The sequence below is a fragment of the Balaenoptera ricei genome, chromosome 5 (assembly GCF_028023285.1).
Source record: "Balaenoptera ricei isolate mBalRic1 chromosome 5, mBalRic1.hap2, whole genome shotgun sequence".
Taxonomy (NCBI): Eukaryota; Metazoa; Chordata; class Mammalia; order Artiodactyla; family Balaenopteridae; genus Balaenoptera; species Balaenoptera ricei.
The window spans coordinates 34,489,921-34,509,504 of record NC_082643.1 but is presented as its reverse complement, the minus strand read 5'-3'; the positions used below and the strand labels follow the sequence as shown (position 1 = coordinate 34,509,504).

The window sequence follows — 19,584 nt, the reverse complement described above, 5'->3', positions numbered from 1 at the left end:
TTAATAGGAGGAAGAAAGAAAAGATTGATATCTTCAACCTTTTCAAGTCAGAAGAATTGAAAAAGTAGAGTATTGGAGACATAGGAAAGTAGAAATAGTTTATATCTGAAACAAATTCCCCTTTGTCCACAAATTTTTACAGTATAGTATTTGAAGATTTTTTTTAAAAGGTATCTTTTAAATGTGCTCTTTAAAATAGAAATACTGTTCTCTATTACACATGTGTGTAATATGTGATCCCATATGTGACACATTTTCCAGGTCATCTGGTTAAGACATAATTTAATTTTAAAATAAAATTTGGAAAAAATTTAAACCATCTAGCTTTTTGAGTTTGAGGTTTAAGGGAAAAGTTAGTGCTGCATATACAATAATACTATCTGCTATAAACATTTTTATAAAAGTGCTTTGAACACTTTTTGCATGTATTATTATCATCTCTTAATGTAAGTAATAAAACAACTTAAGGCTTGTAAAACTCCAGAAAAATTAGAAAATAGATGGAAATTTGACCACTTCCACTCTCTTTACAATAGTTATAAACAAACATTACAAAAGTGTAGTAATATGAATTAGAATCGATATTTAAAATTTTTTCTGCCCATTGTTATTTCATGTCATCATAATGCTCTTACCATGCAATTTCTATTTAGTAGCTGTCGTCTTTTCTCTGTTCATTCTTCAAATTATTTTTCAGAACCACGGAATGTGCTTTGGGGAGTTTTTGAAATCTATATTTTCTTATGCAATTCAGATATATAACTATAATTAACTTCATGCCATATGAAAAGATTGTTTTGATTTGCTTTCCTACTATGGATGTTAAAATTCATACATTCTATCTGATGTCAAATATAAGCTAACTTTTTCCAATAGTATATCCTATAAAAATTTAAACCTTTATTGAATGTACGAATTTTGTACTATATCAGTGTATTCTTTCTTTTATAGCTTCTCGGACTTCTATTCAGAGTGAGCTTCATCGAGATAGGAGGTATGGTTATATTTATAATAGAGGACATATATTCTGCTAATTATGAAGTAAAAGTGTGTCATCAGTTAGCAAGTTAAAATATTTCTCTCTCATAAGGAGTGTATTACAGCCTCATCAGTACATTTTCTGAATTAATCTGTAAGTTTGAATGATGATTTCGCTTGCGAGAAGAAGCAGTACAAGCCTGAAAATCTTCTTTTGACAGTAATTATTTACTGGAGCCAATTTTAAAATGTTTATTAAGCAACTGCTGTATGGGAAGCATTGTTGTAACTACTTCAAAGAAATGCTTTGTACCTCATAGCTACTTAGTAAATGTCACATGGATGAATGAACTGATGACAGGATAGAAAATTGAATAAAGGAAGAATAAAGAAAGGAAAAGAGTCAGGCAGACTAGATGGATAGCTGAATGAATAAAAATGGCTAGATGGCTGGTGGGAGGGAGGGATGGAGGGGAGCAGGGAGGAGTGAGTCACTGGATAGATAGAAGGAAGGACCAATAGACAGACAGATGGTAGGATGGATGGAAGTGTGGACAGGTGGATAAATAGAAAGATAGATTTATGGTCCCTACTTTCAAATTTCTTAAAGTATCGTGTTGAGTAATGAAGAACAAGGAGTTTATAGTCAGACATAACCAAGTTCAAATCCTGACTTCGCTTTCTCACCATGTGACCTTGGGCAAGCTCCTTAACCTTTCTTAGCTTCTATATCCCCACCTTTAAAATGCCGCTAATCATACTTACCTCATAAGGTTGTCATAAGGGTTAATGCGTGTATAGTGGTTAACATTTATTAACTAGTAATTCATTATCTAGTTAGATAAAAGCTATATAAAAATTGGAATGACTCATTTGGATTCCACACAGGGAAGTGAAAGTAAGTTCACTGTGGCACACTTAGCATAATGTCTAAGAGGGGATTGGCTAAATGCAATTTTTGGAACGCTTTTTCTAACTCTGAGTATAATACATGCTCATTACAGAAAATATTGGAAAACTAATAAAAATATAAAGAATAAAACACAGCGCATTCACTCTCCTACATAAAGACAGCAACAATTAATAGCTTTGACTAGTACATTCCAGATTATGAAGATAGGTAACAAGATTCTGTACATACATCTCAGAATCTCATTTTTCTCTATAATTAGATCTTATATTTCCCTTTGTCAATCCAAGTTCTTCTAATATATGACTGTTTGTGTTTAAATAATATTTGTCTGTGAGGTGATCATATTCTTTGTTTAATCATTTTTCTCATGTTGAAAATATGTGTTCTTATTTTATTTATTTGTGCTAATAAATAATACTTGTTATTTAAATTTTTAAAAGCTATAAGTAGAGGTTCTTAGGTAATACAATTCAAATTTAATCAATGGGCAGTTTCTACTGATTCACAGGCTAGCATGAGAGTGTGTGTACGTGTACAGTTTTTATAATAGCAGTGCATTTTATTTTTATTTTTATTTTCCATAGAGTTCTAGAGAAAGGCAGAGGAGGTATCATCATACCTATGTGTTAGATGAGAAAAGTGAGGCTCAGAGAGGTTGACTGATTTGCTCAGAGTCACGCAGTTGGTATTTGTTAGGAAATCAGGTTAAAGGTAAAATGTAAACATGAGACCGTAGAATCAGGTTAAGAAAATGATGAAAGAAGCCACACCTAAATCACTGTGGCTCCAAGTATTGAAGATTAAGCCTCAGATTCATATACAAACTGACCAGGAACACACATCAGGGTCTAGAAGTGAACAAGTAAACTCTAAACACTTAAAGGTCATTCTGAATGGGGGAGAGGTAGAGAGAGGAGGAAGAGGCTTTTCTTCTGATACATAGCATCATTTCAGACTATGTACTTTATAATAACGGAAAACTAAACATTTCCATTCAACCAGTGCATTTTTCTGTCTTATGATACCCTATGTTTGTGCCATAGGCTAGATAGCAGAGCCCTGGGATGAAGAGGTTGAATGGGTCTTGGTCCTCATTCTTATCAGCCAAGGCAGAGCGAAGTGTGCTCAGGGTACATCTCTAACTCTCTGAGGCCAGTGTCATGGAGGATGGCTGTCATGTGCTCCCTCGAGGCCTGCCTCGGTGTACTGTTAGAGATAGAGCAGGTCAGACAGGTCATTTCTGTGACTGTGGCAATTCTTATGTCACTTTCTTGGGTGGTAGTTATTTTCATGAATCTTTGAACATTTACAAATAGACAATAGCTTGTTACCAAGCTGTAAAATCTCACTGAGGCTTCTGTCTGCTAGGCGCCCAGAGATCACCATTGTGGCAGCTGAGCCACTGAGGCCGACCTCGTGGTTTCCAGGAGCCCCACCCCCAGGACTGGCATTTCCCCCATCTTCTGCAGCAGGCCCTTGGAGGCCCAGTGAGCTGGTTCCTGCTGAGGTGAGTAAATATCGCATTATCTCTCTGTATTTTATTTTTAATGACGTTCAAAGGTAAGAACAGTGAGACTGTTAACACCTTGACTATCACCCATAGGTGTCTAAAATCTTCATCCTTCATTCTGCAGCTCCCACCATCGTATGAACAAGTCATAAAAGAAATCAACCAAGTTCAAGTTAACACTACAAATAATAATAATGCTGCTGCCACTCCAAGGCACACTATTACTTCAGCAACTCAGACTGACTTTTCAGAAGAAATAGACAACCATCTGCCTCAAAGTAATGCAAGTAATTTGTCTTCCCTAATTCTGACCTAGTTCTAGGGAAGTAATCAGTAGGCTCCAGCCTTTAAAATAATTTGCAATTTGTGCATAATTCATTGAGCTCTGCTTCCCAGTCGTGTGATCACTGTGTGCTTGCTTTATTTGGGTTTGCTGTGATTATTATAATAGGTCATTCTTCATCCTCACAAGCCGCAGCCCCAATCTCTAGGGTTCACCCTAGTTCATATCACAAAAACATCATCTTTTTTTATTTTTTTTTCAATTTCTTTATTTTATTTTATTTTTGGCTGCGTTGGGTCTTTGTTGCTGGCACAGGCTTTCTCTAGTTGAGGCGAGCGGGGGCTACTCTTCGTTGCGGAGCGAGGGTTTCTCATTGCAGTGGCTTCTCTTGTTGCGGAGCACGGACTCTAGGTGCGTGGGCTCAGTAGTTGTGGCATGTGGGCTCAGTAGTTGTGGCTCGCGGGCTTAGTTGCTCCACGGCATGTGGGATCTTCCCGGACCAGGGCTCGAACCCGTGTCACCTGCATTGGCAGGCAGATTCAACCACTGCGCCACCAGGGAAGCCCCCAAAACATCATCCTTTTAACTCATGGTTGGTATTACTGCTGATGCCCTTTATTCCCATTGAGAAAGCTGTTATATTTAGCACTTAACTTGATAGGATGCTAAAAGTGGTTGTCTTGTTAGGCTTTTAAAAAGCATTATATTAAGATAACAAATGAAAGTAAGTTACTTTGGAAAAGTAAAGCAAGAATTTTTGGAATTTTGACAAGAGAGAAATGGTCATTGATAAGTCTACTGAGAATCAGGAATTTAATGGTGTTTTAAGATATTATATAGGGACTTCCCTAGTGGTCCAGTGGTTAAGACTCTGCACTTCCACCACCCTGCCCCATGAAGGGTCACTGTGAGAGGCTCACGTTCAGCTGCAGGATCTGCTCCCGTGATGCACACGCACGTGTAAGGGAGGGTGACCCTGACTGTAGGCTGGGGGCTCAGCCAGGTCTGAGGGCTGGGCCTTGTGTCCACCTCGTGTGGACATTGCTTGGGCTCTGAGTTCCTTTCAGCAGGATGACTGGGACAGCTGAGTGGTCCCTGCATCAGAGCCCTTCCTCAGGGCAGTCACTTGCACACGAAGACAGAGCTTAATATAAGATGCCAGAAGTCATGCTCCTAACATTTACCTAACTGACTTGAAGCTTATAGCTCCATCATAGACTGCCCATGAATTATTGTGGTCTCTTCATTTACAATTGAGAAAAAATGGAAGCAACAAATACGTTCTTCCATAAATTAGTAGATAAACAATGCGTGATGTATCCATGCTGTGGAATTGTATTCAGCAATTGAAATATTAAACTATTCTACCATGAAAAAAAAAAAAAAAAAAAAAAAGACTCTGCACTTCCACTGCAATGGAAGCACGGGTTCCATCCCTAGCCGGGGAACTAAGATCCTGTACGCCGCACGGTGTGACAAAAAAATGAATAAATAAATAAAAATAAAATATCATATAATGAATATTTTTGTGTGAATAAATATAACGTGAAGAACCCTCCTGCAGGAAGCTGAATATAAACATCTCTCCATTGATTTTAGAGTTACTTTTTCCTGAGGAAGGAAACCAAAATCTCTTGATATTCTGCATGTATATTTTTCAAATCTGTGTATCCTTTGTCTTTGAGATTATAACGTCGCAGCTTCTGTTCGTTTTGGTCTCGTCAGCACTGCCGGCACCTCTGAAACCTCTCCAGCCTGCCGCAGCAGCCTCAGCCAGCGAGCCTCCGACAGACGAGACGCCTTTAATAGTCTTTGATATTTCTGAAGAACCGAATTGTCCAGAAAACTCCAGTGCTACAAGATGTCCAGTGCCCAAACCAAGATCAAAAAGCCACCTCAGACCAGTGGCCAGGGAGCCTCACGTTAGAGAGCGGAGTCCGCAGCAAAGCAGCCCAGCGGCCACGCCGGAGGAGGCGGCCCCGAGCCGGCCCCAGCCGCTGTGGGACGACACCGGCCACGCGGACAGTCAGGCGGTGATGAGCGTTATGAACGCGGAACGGGGCCCAAATTCCGTCGTTTCCAGGATCAAAGCGCTTGAGGGTCAGACAAATGCGGAAGGCGTGGGACTGCCCAAGAAGCCGGAAATTGCCCCCCGCACGGTCCCCCCGAGGCCTGCTGCTTCCTCAGGGAAACCCTCCGTGGCTCCCAAACCCGCGGCTGACAGAGCCTCTGGAGGCCGGGACTCCTGGACCACAAACAGACTCCGGGGCGCGTCTAGGGAAGGCCTCCCCCCACACGCTCCACCGCAAGAAGCAGGGAGCCTCCCTGTAACCAAACCCGAATTGCCAAAGAAACCAAATCCTGGCCTCATACGAAGTGTTAATGCCGAGAGCCTGGGAGGAGGGTCCGTGGCCGAGAGCCCCGACGGTGGGAGGAAAGCCCCGACGCCTGCTCCTCGGCCTTTGCTGCCCAAGAAATCAGCTTCTGCAGAAACGGCCTCCTACCCGGTGGCCTCAGAAACCACCCCCTACCCTGCGGCTCTGCTGAAACCCATCACTGTGCCTCCCCGACTCTCGGTGGCGTCACAAGCCAAAGCGTTCAGGTCCCTGGGAGAAGGACCCCCGGCCAGCCCCCCAGTCCCGGTTCTGCAAAGCAAGCCTCCGGGGGACATCGACCTCATCAGCTTTGACGATGAGGTTTTACCCGCCCCGTCTGGGAACCTGGTTGAAGACTCTATCGATTCAGAGATGGTTCTGGGTGAGTGAAACTCAGAAGTGGAGGGGAATCTAAATTCATCATAGGGTATCTCAAATGGCACTTGCTGTTTTCGTTTCTGGCACATAAGTTATTGAGGCGTGGACGTGCATGTGTGTGCACATGCGTGCGTGTGTATGTGTGTGTGTGGATGTGTAAAGACAGGGAGAAACACAGCGAGATTAAGAAACAAGGAGCCGCGTGGGAGATGAAATCAGAGAGCGAAGGGAAAATCTGGGACGGGGAGATGGAGACGGAGAAAGAGGGAGGCACACGTGTTGATTACCCTCACATGAGCCAGGAATAAGCAGACCGGGACCAGGGACTTAACTAGATGAGAGGCTGGCCCCTTCCTCGGGCAGGTGGAGATTCGAGCATTAGGAGGAAGAGAGGGAAACTTCTCAGAGGGGGAAGTCATGCCCCAGAAGGGCTCCTCAGATGGAGCCAGCCCCGCGGGAGTGCCGGGAAAGGGGCCAGCCCTGCAGAGGACTCTGGCAAGAGCAGTAAACCCGGCCATATGTTGCAGAATGTTGCTGCATAATCTTCACGGAGCACCTTCCCTTGGGAATGGAAAGTTTTGTAAATAAACTACAACAGTTGTAAGTTTCCTGCCAAGATCGGGACAATTAGATTTCCCAAGAGGCAGAGAGTATGTTTTCTTTCCTCACACTGTTCAAATGGAGAGTGTGATGGTAAAGCTTATCTTTGATTTGTCAAACTAAACTGCTGTACTTGTCATTGCTAAGATTCCTTTCACTGCTGTTTACTTACTTGGGCAGAATTTATGAACATGTAAGCGTAATAGTATTTTCAAAAGGTTAGCTGTCATCTTCTAAATGTTTAACATGCATCAAAATGATATAAGCTCTGTGATTCAAAACCAAATTCTGCTAAGTACAGGCATATTTTAAATGATAACAACCACATATTTATTAAATATTTATCATGCACACAACATTGTAACTGGCTGTAGCATGCCTCTTGTCCATAAGGAGTGGAAAGAAAAACATTAGGATATATTGAACTTCTGCCTAGCTCCAAACCCTCTGCTAGATGCCCAGACATACATTATTTAATTTAATACTTACACTAACCCTTTACAAGGCATCATTGGCCTCAGTTTGCAGATGAAGAAAATGAGACTGAGAGAGATCAAAAGGTAACTTACTCGGTTTTCCAAAGCAGGATTCAAAGTCCGTCTTTTCTTTCTAAGTCTAGTTTATTTTTCACTCTATCATGTTGGTACTCAACATTTTCAGAAACCTTAAACCAGGCAACACATTAAAAACTTCTCAAGTTTTTGTTATACCATTTTCGTATTTAAACCTTTTTGGTGTTAACAGGGTTCAGAGTAGGACAGGGAGGGGTAAATCCAACAGCAGCAAGCTGTTCAGGGGTGGAAACAGTACGAGCCAAAATAATACCACCTTTTGTAGAAGCTGCTAGATTCTGTGGGAATGGCAACTTGGTTAATAATTGATGAGAATTTATTCTGTGTCATCAAGCAGATAGTTACAGTCATCTTCAAAAAGGAAGGTCAACAGTATACATCAACATGAATACAGTATCGTGCTTCATACTCAGCCTTTTCTGTTTCTTGATTTCTACCACTTCCTTGCACAATGTTTAATTACTGAGGCAGTCTTTCAGCAAAAGGTGTAATTTGCTTGCCCCACCTGACTTTAACCATTGCTCTTACCTGTGGAGTTATCCTGAACACTCTGTCTTCTTTTTTTTTTTATTTTATAAATTTATTTACTTATTTTATTTATTTTTGGCTACATTGGGTCTTTGTTGCTGCACACTGGCTTTCTCTAGTTGCTGCGAGCGGGGGCTACTCTTCGTTGCAGTGCGTGGGCTTCTCATTGCAGTGGCTTCTCTTGTTGCGGAGCACGGGCTCTAGGTGCACGGGCTTCAGTAGTTGTGGCTCGCGGGCTCTAGAGTGCAGGCTCGGTAGTTGTGGCACACAGGCTTAGCTGCTCCGTGGCATGTGGAATCTTCCCAGACCGAGGCTCTAACCCGTGTCCCCTGCATTGGCAGGCGGATTCTTAACCACTGTGCCACCAGGGAAGTCCACTCTGTCTTCTTTTTAAACCTGCTTCTCTTCCTGTATTCTGCTCCTGTCCTAGTGACACCATCACACACCAGCCCCCCCCAAAGGATCCTATCCATCATCCTTGAGCCTTCCTACCTGTCACACACAGTGACTGGTTGTTTGGACTTACAGTCAGGAAGGTCGGGGTCTACCACTTAAATGCTATGTGACCTTGGGCAATTTACTTAATTCCACAATGCCTTGGTTTCCTCATCTGTAAAACATGATAATAATACTCCTCCTGGAGGTATTGCAGGTGTTAAATATGATTATGGAGGAAAGCCCTATCACATTGTCTGAAGCATGGTAATAATACTCCTCCTGGAGGTATTGCAAGTGTTAAATATGATTATGGAGGAAAGCCCTATCACATTGTCTGAAACATGGTATGTGCTCAATAAGTGGTAGTCATTATTCTTACTTCTCGTCCTTCACATCCAGTTAGTGGTCAAGTCCTGCTGGTTTTACTTTCTGAATAGTTCTTAAATTTTCCTTTAGTTTCCATCACTCCTGCTACTGGCCCACTTTTCTAATCTTTAGGCTCAGATTCCTGCAGTAGCCCCCTAAATTGAGCCTCTGCTTCTGCCTCAAACCCATCATCATATCATGGTTACCCAGCAGATTTTTCTAGAGTGTACATTGGACCTTGTTGCTTCCTTGCTTATTGCCCTCCAGAGGCCTTCAAGATCACCTCTGAATTCCTCAAAATGTAGAGGGAATTTTTGTTTGTTTACTCACTGGGGCTTTGTGACTTTTTTGGGGTGGGGGAGCTACACATTTTTTTAACTGAAGTATAATTGACGTACAGCACTATGTTAGTTCCATGTACACAGCCTAGTGATTCGGTATTTCAAGAGGATCACCATAAGTCTAGTTACCATCTGCCATCATACAAAGTTATTACAGTATTACTGACTATATTCCCCATGCTCTAAGGCTTTGTGACTTTTTGATGGTGTATTAATAGCATTGTCTTTGTAGATAAAGGGTTATGGTCTCTTGGTGAAACCTTGCTTAATCGTCCTGGCATCAGCCAAAAACTGGGGGAGGAACACAGGAGAAATGAGAGAAACTCACAGATATGTCTTTCCTTCTTTTTCTTTTCCCTCAAAAAATAAAGAAAATCCAATAAAGTAGTTTTCATAAAATGAAGTTGCCATATTAATCTCAGGAAATAGAGATCAGAAAATACTGAAGCTATGAAAACATTGTAAGGATTAGAAAAATTATTAAAGGGAAACTCATCAAACAGGCAATTTAATATTGGATTCACTTCTTGGGTAGAATGCCTTCCAGGTTAATGTAGTGGAGCTGAGAAGCATTAGCACTTCCTCTTCACACCTTTACAAATCATACCCAGTTGTCAAAAAAGCAGAATGCTTCTGCTGTCAACCCCATTACACAGACCAGAATAATAGTTTAGCAGCCAACTTCTGCTATTAACAGAACTCAAGGGAAAGAAATAAATGACAGAAAAGCTAGCCAAGGATGGTGAAACTAATTATGATGACAAGCATATTATTAGAGACAGGTAATGGGCAGAAAACTACATTATCATCAATGTTTTTCTCAACCCAGTAATGAAGACCATGTGGATATAGGTGTTAAGGGGCAGCAGGTGTAGAATAACTGGCATTGGTGTGAGGGGGCTGGAAGGAGGGCAGAGTAAACACTGCAAATAAAAGTAGAGAAAGATGCCATGGACTTTCCTTAGACTTGGTTAGGAGATGCTTTTGCAGGTAGTTGTGTTTTCTCTATAGAAGCAAGAGCAAAGAGTCTCTGATAGAGGAAATTATGACACTGGGGTTCTTAACCCTTTCTGGATCACAGAACTCAGCCTATGAATCTCTCTTCTCCCTTGAAAATAAACCTTTTGCACATGTATGCACAGTTGGAGGTACAATTTCCGGAGCTTCAAGGGCTTATTCTTGGAACCCAGATTAAGGACTTCTACTACAGAAGGTTGGAAATTGCCTTCAGTGGACTGCTGAAATAAATTCTGGTTGCATCCATACAATGGAATATTGTGCAGTAGCTAAAAAAGAGGCAGACCCCCTATTATCCCCTACTATGGACCAACCGCCAAGATATTCTGGGTGAAAAATGCAAGGTATAGGTAGTATTCATGGTATTTTAGCTATAGTGTTGGTGTTAAAACACATATTTACATGTAAATATGCTGTGTCTTTGGAAGATGTATTAAAAATGCTAACAAAGCTTGTCTTTTATGAGGGAACTCCATCAGCAGGAGAGGATGGGGGAACTGGTTTTCAAATAGATGACCGTAAGCAGAATTAGGATGAAAGAAACTAGGAGACATAGCCCTTGTCTTTGCCACAGAGAAAGAGCTGCCCCCCACACTGTTCCTCAGCCTGTGAGGAGTAGAAATTTTAAGAGTAATAAAATATGATTTTTCTAAACAATTATATTATTCAAGGTTACAAATAAAAGCTAATTATTATGAACTAAATATGTCTAAATTAGACAAATTCAAAAATATGTTATCTACATTATTTCCTATTAAATAGAATCACTGAGGAGTATTAGCCCAAAAAAAGAGTTTTTATTTTTCTGGTTACTTTATGGACAATTTTATGGCCATTATTGCCTTGAAAAAGCAGCTAAAGGGACAAGTATTTTCATATTTTTCCTCTTATTTCTTTTTTTTTATTATTATTTTTATTTTTATTGTTGGCTGCAGTGGGTCTTTGCTGCTGCGTGCCAGCTTTCTCTAGTTGTGGTGAGCAGGGGCTACTCTTTGTTGTGGCGCACGGGCTTGGTTGCTCCGTGGCATGTGGGATCTTCCCGGACCAGGGATCGAACCTGTGTCCCCTGCATTGGCACGTGGATTCTTAACCACTGCGCCACCAGGGAAGTCCCTCCTCTTATTTCTAAGTGATTTTTGTTTCAGTTTGTTTGGCAGGGGTGTTATTTCAGCTTAATTTTGTAACTTTTTTCATGTGATTGAATTTATTTTATTGGATTTTTTTTTTCAGTCACAAAGTAACATATTTGCGGTAACAAGTCTAACAACATAAACATTTAGTAAAAGACAAAAATGAATCTCCCTCCAATCCATTCAAATCCCCAGAATAACCAGTGTGAACCATGTTGTATGTAGCTTTCTGTGCCTTTGGACATTCGAAACCAAAGCTTACAAACATGTACACATACATGTACTTCTTCCTGTTTTTTACAAAAAGTTTTACCTAACTGTACCCATTACGCAGCAGCAAAAATGTTTACCTAACTGTACCCATTACCCAGCAGCTTACTTCATTCATTTAGTAATGAGGTTTAGGGACTTCTCTCCAGGCCAGTAGACCTAAGTCTGACTCCTTGTTCCCTGATACCTGCCTGATATTCCCTGGTATGAGCGCAGCACAGTCAAATCAACGTTGCCCCTATTGATGGACACCACTACAAAAAATGCTGCGGTAAACACTCTTGTAAGTATTTTCACTTCTACTAGTGCTTTTATAAAGAAATTTCCAAAAGTGGGACTACTGGCTTAAAGATCATGAACTTGAAACATATTAACAGTACCAACAACCCAGTTTCCCACCTGGCAGTGCCAGGAGTTCCCAAACGTGAGGTGCCATCCTTGCCTTCTAGGTCGCCCACTTAACACTGCTGTTGGAGAAAAATACCCCTCTCATGAAAAGACGTAAAAAGTAAGCAAACTGTGTAGCTAGAGGGAGACGCTCACACCATCATCAAGATGAAACACAGGCCTCTGGCTCCACCTTCTCACTGCAGTGAGGCTGTCTCTCCTCCCCGCTCGTCGGCGCGCCTCGTCTGGATGGCAGCCTGGGGCAGGGCGCGGACAGGCACGGGCCGAGCTCCCTGACTCAGGGCGCACAGCTAGGGGAGGTCGTTAAGCAGACCCACTCCTGCCAAACAGCCACAGTACCGGAACACTCAGACTTCCTTGCTTCACTGTATGGAGAAAGAATTTTTTTTTTCTTTTTTTTTGCAGACGTGTATACTAGAATAATTACACGTGATCTGAGTGCCAGTTATTAAAGAGCAGCTAATGATACTAAAAATAAAGACCAAGAAAGAGAGAGAAAGTGGGTAGCGAGGACACTTTGAATACTTTGTATTTAAGTTGTATCTTGCTACTTCAGTTTAAATCCAGCAGGTTTTAAAAAATGCCTGGACCCTTTAATGCGGTACTTGAGACCTGCAGGATTTGGGACGGGGTTCCCTGAGGCTAGTCCTCCAAGAACAAGCGCATTTGGGATCCCCCTGTGCCCAGCCCTCCAAGGCCACTGAGTGGCCTCTTTCTCCTTCTCTGCCCCCCTTGTTCGTGCTCTCACTCCTGGGATGTGAGAGAGACAGAGTGTACGTGGTATCCTGGCCCAGAACATCAGATGAGCTGGGAAACAATTGAAGAGATTCCATGCTCAAGATTTTCTTCTCCCTCCACACTCAACCCCCAGAATCACCAACTAAAAACCTATCCTAATAACCACCAGATTGTAGGGGCCCCAAGCAGCTGTTAAAGCAGAAATACCACTTGAATGGGAGAGCACAGTGAACAGTTATCAGCCTTAATCCTTTTCTTGAATTTTGGTCCTTTTCCCAGCAGGAAACAGAGCCCTGAGAGGATGGGCCGTTACAGCCAAGGTTGAGGGGACGGGGGACTGTCAAGTCTCTGCAGCAGTGGGGGAAGGAAAGTCGCTCCTTGGAGGTCACTGGGTTCCAATGAGGGCCAAGGAGGCAGAGCAAGGGCAACGGCAGGGGAGAGAGACGAACAGGAAGGAAAGATATGCACACAGGAGAGATACTATGTTTCTGTGTTTGAATAAAATATATGCCGAGATTGGGGTCTTCAAATTCTTTCATTCTAGCTAGCATTACTCAGAACAGGCGACACGTTCAGGGAGTTCAGTTTCAGGTAATGTGTGCAATAATGGGCTTTAATACCAGCCTACCTTCCCCTTTTTATCCATCAGCACTGCTGTTTCCTAAAAACCCAGATGTGTATTTTTCAGCTTGGAAGAACTGTTAGAATACGCAAAATCCATCTGTTGGAAAGAGGATCAGGGAGCCTCCTCTTCCCTCGCCGCCTGCACTCCTGTTTCATGCTGCAACCTGCTTCCCTTCTGACCACAGCTGAGGTTCCCCCTTGCTCTACATTTCCCTTTTTCAGTAGCATGTCTCACCTTCTAATATACCGCATGAATCACTCAATATATTTATTGTTTATTGTCTCCGTCTCCTGCTGGAGTGTAAGCATCACAAGGGCAGAGTTCTTTGCTCTGTTCACTGACGTATTCCCAGCATCTAGAATAGCATTTGATGTGTAGCAGGCACCCAATCAATACTGAATGAAAAACAGTGAAAGAGTAAGTTACAAAGAAATAGATATAAAATGATCCTGTTTGTGTTTTTCAAAATACCTACATAATAATACGTATGATACAGAAAAAAAATCTGTAGACAGATACACATATTTTAGATAATAATTACTACTGCAGGGATGGGATTACAGGAGATTTTCTATCATATATTTCTTTTTTTTTTTTAAGATCAACTTATTTATTTTTTTAAAAAATAAATGTATTTATTTTTGGCTGTGTTGGGTCTTCATTGTTGCGTGTGGGCTTTCTCTAGTGGCGAGCAGGGGCTACTCTTCATTGCAGTGCGAGGGCTTCTCATTGCGGTGGCTTCTCTTGTTGTGGAGCACAGGCTCTAGGCGCACGGGCTTCAGTAGCTGTCGCATGCAGGCTTCAGTAGTTGTGGCTTGCGGGCTCTAGAGCGCAGGCTCAGTAGTTGTGGCTCATGGGCTTAGTTGCTCCACAACATGTGGGATCTTCCCGGACCAGGGATCGAACCTGTGTCCCCTGCATTGGCAGGCGGATTCTTAACCACTGCGCCACCAGGGAAGTCCCTATCATATATTTCTTAATGTTTCCCATTTTTACAATAAATGTTACTTTTGAAATGAAAAATAATGCTATAACAAAATAAGTAGTTGACGAATTTCTTTAGACCTAAAAGAAGAAGCTTTGTTTGTTTTCTGGGGATATAGGTTACAATGGAAGAAAGTGATATTATTACAAGAGCCTTTTTTGAAAGTTTGATATTGTTTTGATGATGTTGAGTTGGGTTTTTGAGCACAGACAAGACTCGCCTCACTAATGAGCTAATAGACAGGTTTCCATAGAGGGGTCATCTAATTTTTTTTTTCTAACTAGCCTAATTATTATTTTACCTAGCATGCCATCTGGGGGCCTTACTTAGGTGATAGATAATAAACTTAAAATAGGATTGTACTTAACCGTCCTATCTCCCCACCTCGCACTGTTACTGGCACGTGGTAAGCAGACATGTGAGATCAAGTGACTAGTGAGTGGGTGATGCTCTGGTAGCAGGTCTGAGAGTCGGGTTGCCTGAGAGCTGGGTGGAAGGGAAGGGCAAGTATCAAGGAGCTGAAAGGCCTTCTTATCCTTAGCTGAGCTCTTCGTGTATCCTGAAAAGAGCTGGTCAGCAAAAGATGCTTTATTGAACTGCGGCTCATAACAGGCAGAACATAAATGCTGTTCATCACGGGCGCTGTGAAGTGCGTTGTTTATAGGGAGTATCTCCCTACAGGCGAGAGCCAGAGAACAGGTTCCGAATACAGTATGTATTCCTTCTGCCTCTTGTTGAATAAAGGCAAAAGCGGCCTCATGAGACCCTGTGCACTGTATAGAGTATGCATTATACAGCATTTGATTTTATTTTTGCTAATCTATTTATTTTTATGTTTTTCATCTTTTAAAAAATTTTTGGTCATCTTCCCAAACTACTAAAAAGAACATTTACATTAAAGAAAAAAAGACTATTCCTTTCAGTAAAAAAGTTTGGTGGGGGATTTCTCTGGCGGTCCAGTGGTTAGGGCTCCACGCTCTCACTGCCGAGGGCCTGGGTTCCATCCCTGGTTGGGTAACTAAGATCCCACAGGCCTTGCGGCATGGCCAAAAACAAAAGAAGGAAGAAAAAAGTTTGGTGGTTATGCTTTTATTTAAAATACTGTCCCTAAGCACATACTGTCCATTTTAAATGAATGGGTTAAGATGGAGAATATATATCTTTGGCCCCAAATCAAATATTTGAAGGGAGATGTCTTATTTTATTTCCAGGATAAAACGCTTTCCGTTTTCATGTTAGCAAGGTGTAGTTTCACTTCACTACTCAATCCGAGTGTGCTGCTGCCACGCTCTGGCAGGGTGGGATGAGGGGTGGAATGAGGCCCAGGGCCAGCCCTGCAGGGAGGTTTTCCAATGCAGGCACAGGGGTGGGGCAAAGAGACCTTCCTTCCTGGGGGATCCAGGAGGCTTCACTATAGGGGGAAAATTGGCTGCATGTTTCAATTGCCCCTCATTTTCAGGCAGACACTTATGGAATGATTACACTCCTGTGAAAGATAGCTTCTACATAATTGAAGATTGTCCTGGATCTCTCTCATCAGAGAGCAAGAAAAGCCACATGAATTATTTACGGAGCGCCAAGTTATTTCCTTTCATGAGCCCTGACTTTGTTTTTGTCTCTGCAAACTGAGATTTTGTTTATCCATGAATAGTTTTCCCTAGGGCATGAAAAATATGACTCTTTAATTATGAATGAGGTTTTTTGTTTGAGTTCATGTTAACTAAAACATGCAAAATACACTGTGTTTTTCATTAGATCCCTTTCAGCTCCCCACAAGAATAGAACCAGCAAAGGAACGAGCAGTTCAACCAGCACCCACCAGGAAGCCCACTGTGATTCGAATTCCAGCCAAACCAGGAAAATGTAAGCACTTCTCTGCCTCATTTATTTGCTTCTCCAAGAGCCAGTGAGAAATATATCCTAATTTATCAGTCTGCTTTTGAAATTATGTATAATCGGCCACTTATTATTTTTCAGTCGAGAACATTTTTTTTAACATCTTTATTGGAGTATAATTGCTTTACAATGGTGTGGTACTTTCTGCTGTATAACAAAGGGAATCAGCTATACGTATACGTATATCCCCATATCTCTTCCCTCTTATGTCTCCCTCTCATCCTTCCTATCCCACCCCTCTAGTTGGACACAAAGCGCTGACCTGATCTCCCTGTGCTATGCGGCTGCTTCCCACTAGCTATCTGTTTTACATTTGGTAGTGTATATATGTCCATGCCACTCTCTTACGTTGTCCCAGCTTACCCTTCCCCCTCCCTGTGTCCTCAAGTCCATTATCTGCATCTGCATCTTTATTCCTGTCCTGCCCCTAGATTCTTCAGAACCACTTTTTTTTTTAGGATTCCATATATATGTATTAGCATATGGTATTTGTTTTTCTCCTTCTGACTTACTACACTCTGTATGACAGACTCTAGGTCCATCCACCTCACTACAAATTAACTCAATTTCGTTTCTTTTTATGGCTGAGTCATATTCCGTTGTATATATGTGCCACATCTTCTTGATCCATTCGTCTGTCGATGGACACTTAGGTTGCTTCCATGTCCTGACTATTGTAAATAGAGCTGCAATGAACATTGTGGTACATGACTCTTTTTGAATTATGGTTTTCTCAGGGTATATGCCCAGTAGTGGGATTGCTGGGTCGTATGATAGTTCTATTTTTAGTTTTTTAAGAAACCTCCATACTGTTCTCCATAGTGGCTGTATCAATTTACATTCCCACCAACAATGCAACAGGGTTCCTTTTTCTCCACACCCTCTCCAGCATTTATTGTTTGTAGATTTTTTGATGATGGCCATTCTGACTGGTGTGAGGTGATACAACATTATAGTTTTGATTTGCATTTCTCTAATGATTAGTGATGTTGAGCATCCTTTCATGTGTTTGTTGGCAATCTGTATATCTTCTTGGGAGAAATGTCTATTTAGGTCTTCCGCCCATTTTTGGATTGGGTTGTTTTTTTGATATTGAGCTGTATGAGCTGCTTGTAGATTTTGGAGGTTAATCCTTTGCCAGTTGCCTCATTTGCAAATATTTTCTCCCATTTTAAGGGTTGTCTTTTCATCTTGTTTATGGTTTCCTTTGCTGTGAAAAAGCTTTTAAGTTTCATTAGGTCCCATTTGTTTACTTTTATTTTTATTTCCATTTCTCTAGGGGGTGGGTCAAAAAGGATCGTGCTGTGATTTATGTCATAGAGTGTTCTGCCTATGTTTTCCTCTAAGAGTTTTATAGTGTCTGGCCTTACATTTAGGTCTTTCATCCATTTTGAGTTTATTTTTGTGTATGGCATTAGGGAGTGTTCTAATTTCATTCTTTTACATGTAGCTGTCCAGTTTTCCCAGCATGACTTATTCTCCATTGTATATTCTTGCCTCCTTTATCAAAGATAAGGTGACCATATGTTCATGGGTTTATCTCTGGGCTTTCTATCCTGTTCCACTGATCTGTATTTCTGTTTTTGTGCCAATAGTATACTGTCTTGATGACTGTAGCTCTGTAGTATAGTCTGAAGTCAGGGAGCCTGATTCCTCCAGCTTCGTTTTTCTTTCTCAAGATTGCTTTGGCTATTCAGGGTCTTTTGTGTTTCCATACAAATTGTGAAATTTTTTATTCTAGTTCTGTGAAAAATGCCATTGGTAGTTTGATAGGTATTGCATTGAATCTGTAGATAGCTTTGGGTAGTATAGTCATTTTCACAATGTTGATTCTTCCAATCCAAGAACATGGTATATCTCTCCACCTATTTGTATCATCTTTAATTTCTTTCATCAGTGTCTTATAATTTTCTGCATACAGGTCTTTTGTCTCCTTAGGTAGGTTTATTCAGAGGTATTTTATTCTTTTTGTTGCAGTGGTAAATGGGAGTGTTTCATTAATTTCTCTTTCAGATTTTTCATCATTAGTGTATAGGAATGCAAGAGATTTCTGTGTATTAATTTTGTATCTTGCTACTTTACCAAATTCGTTGATTAGCTCTAGTAGTTTTCTGGTGGCATCTTTAGGATTCTCTATGTATAGTATCATGTCATCTGCAAACAGTGACAGCTTTACTTCTTCTTTTCTGATTTGGATTCCTTTTATTTCTTTTTCTTCTCTGATTGCTGTGGCTATAACTTCCAAAACTATGTTGAATAATAGTGGTGAGAGTGGGCAACCTTGTCTTGTTCCTTATCTTAGTAGAAATGGTTTCAGTTTTCACCACTGAGAACAATGCTGGCTGTGGGTTTGTCATCTGGCCTTTATTATGTTGAGGTAAGTTTCCTCTATGCCCATTTTCTGGCAGATTTTTATCATAAATTGTTGTTGAATTTTGTCAAAAGCTTTTTCTGTAGCTATTGAGATAATCATATGGTTTTTCTCCTTCAATTTGTTAATATGGTTTATCACATTGATTGATTTGCGTATATTGAAGAATCCTTGTGTTCCTGTGATAAACCCCACTTGATCATAGTGTATGATCCTTTTAATGTGCTGCCTGATTCTGTTTACTAGTATTTTGTTAAGGATTTTTGCATCTATGTTCATCAATTATATTAGCGTGTAGTTTTCTTTTTTGGTGACATCTTTGTCTGATTTTGTTATCAGGGTGATGGTGGCCTCATAGAATGAGTTTGGGAGTGTTCTTTCCTCGGCTATATTTTGGAAGAGTTTGAGAAGGATAGGTGTTAGCTCTTCTCTAAATGTTTGATAGAATTCGCCTGTGAATCCTTCTGGTCCTGGGCTTTTGTTTGTTGGAAGATTTTTAATCACAGTTTCAATTTCAGTGCTTGTGATTGGTCTGTTTATATTTTCTATTTCTTCCTGGTTCAGTCTTGGAAGGTTGTGCTTCTCTAAGAATTTGTCCATTTCTTCCAAGTTGTCCATTTTATTGGCATATAGTTGCTTGTAGTAATCTCTAATGATCCTTTGTATTTCTGCAGTGTCAGTTGTTACTTCTCCTTTTTCATTTCTAATTCTATTGATTTGAGTCTTCTCCCTTTTTTTCTTGATGAGTCTGGCTAATAGTTTATCAATTTTGTTTATCTTCTCAAAGAACCAGCTTTTAGTTTTCTTGATCTTTGCTATCATTTCCCTCATTTCTTTTTCATTTATTTCTGATCTGATCTTT

At 41.0% G+C, this 19,584-nt stretch overlaps 1 protein-coding gene across 6 annotated transcripts in view; it reads left to right on the top strand.

The window, feature by feature from the left end:
- Positions 1-19,584, top strand: part of SH3D19 (SH3 domain containing 19) — a 180,769-nt gene that overhangs the window by 122,145 nt on the left and 39,040 nt on the right. For all 6 annotated transcript variants that reach the window (XM_059922602.1, XM_059922601.1, XM_059922603.1 and 3 more), the window contains 5 exons: positions 952-994; positions 3,260-3,398; positions 3,526-3,679; positions 5,410-6,441; positions 16,211-16,318. In XM_059922602.1, coding sequence (XP_059778585.1) covers positions 952-994; positions 3,260-3,398; positions 3,526-3,679; positions 5,410-6,441; positions 16,211-16,318 — 1,476 coding nt within the window. The remainder of the gene's footprint in view (positions 1-951; positions 995-3,259; positions 3,399-3,525; positions 3,680-5,409; positions 6,442-16,210; positions 16,319-19,584) is intronic.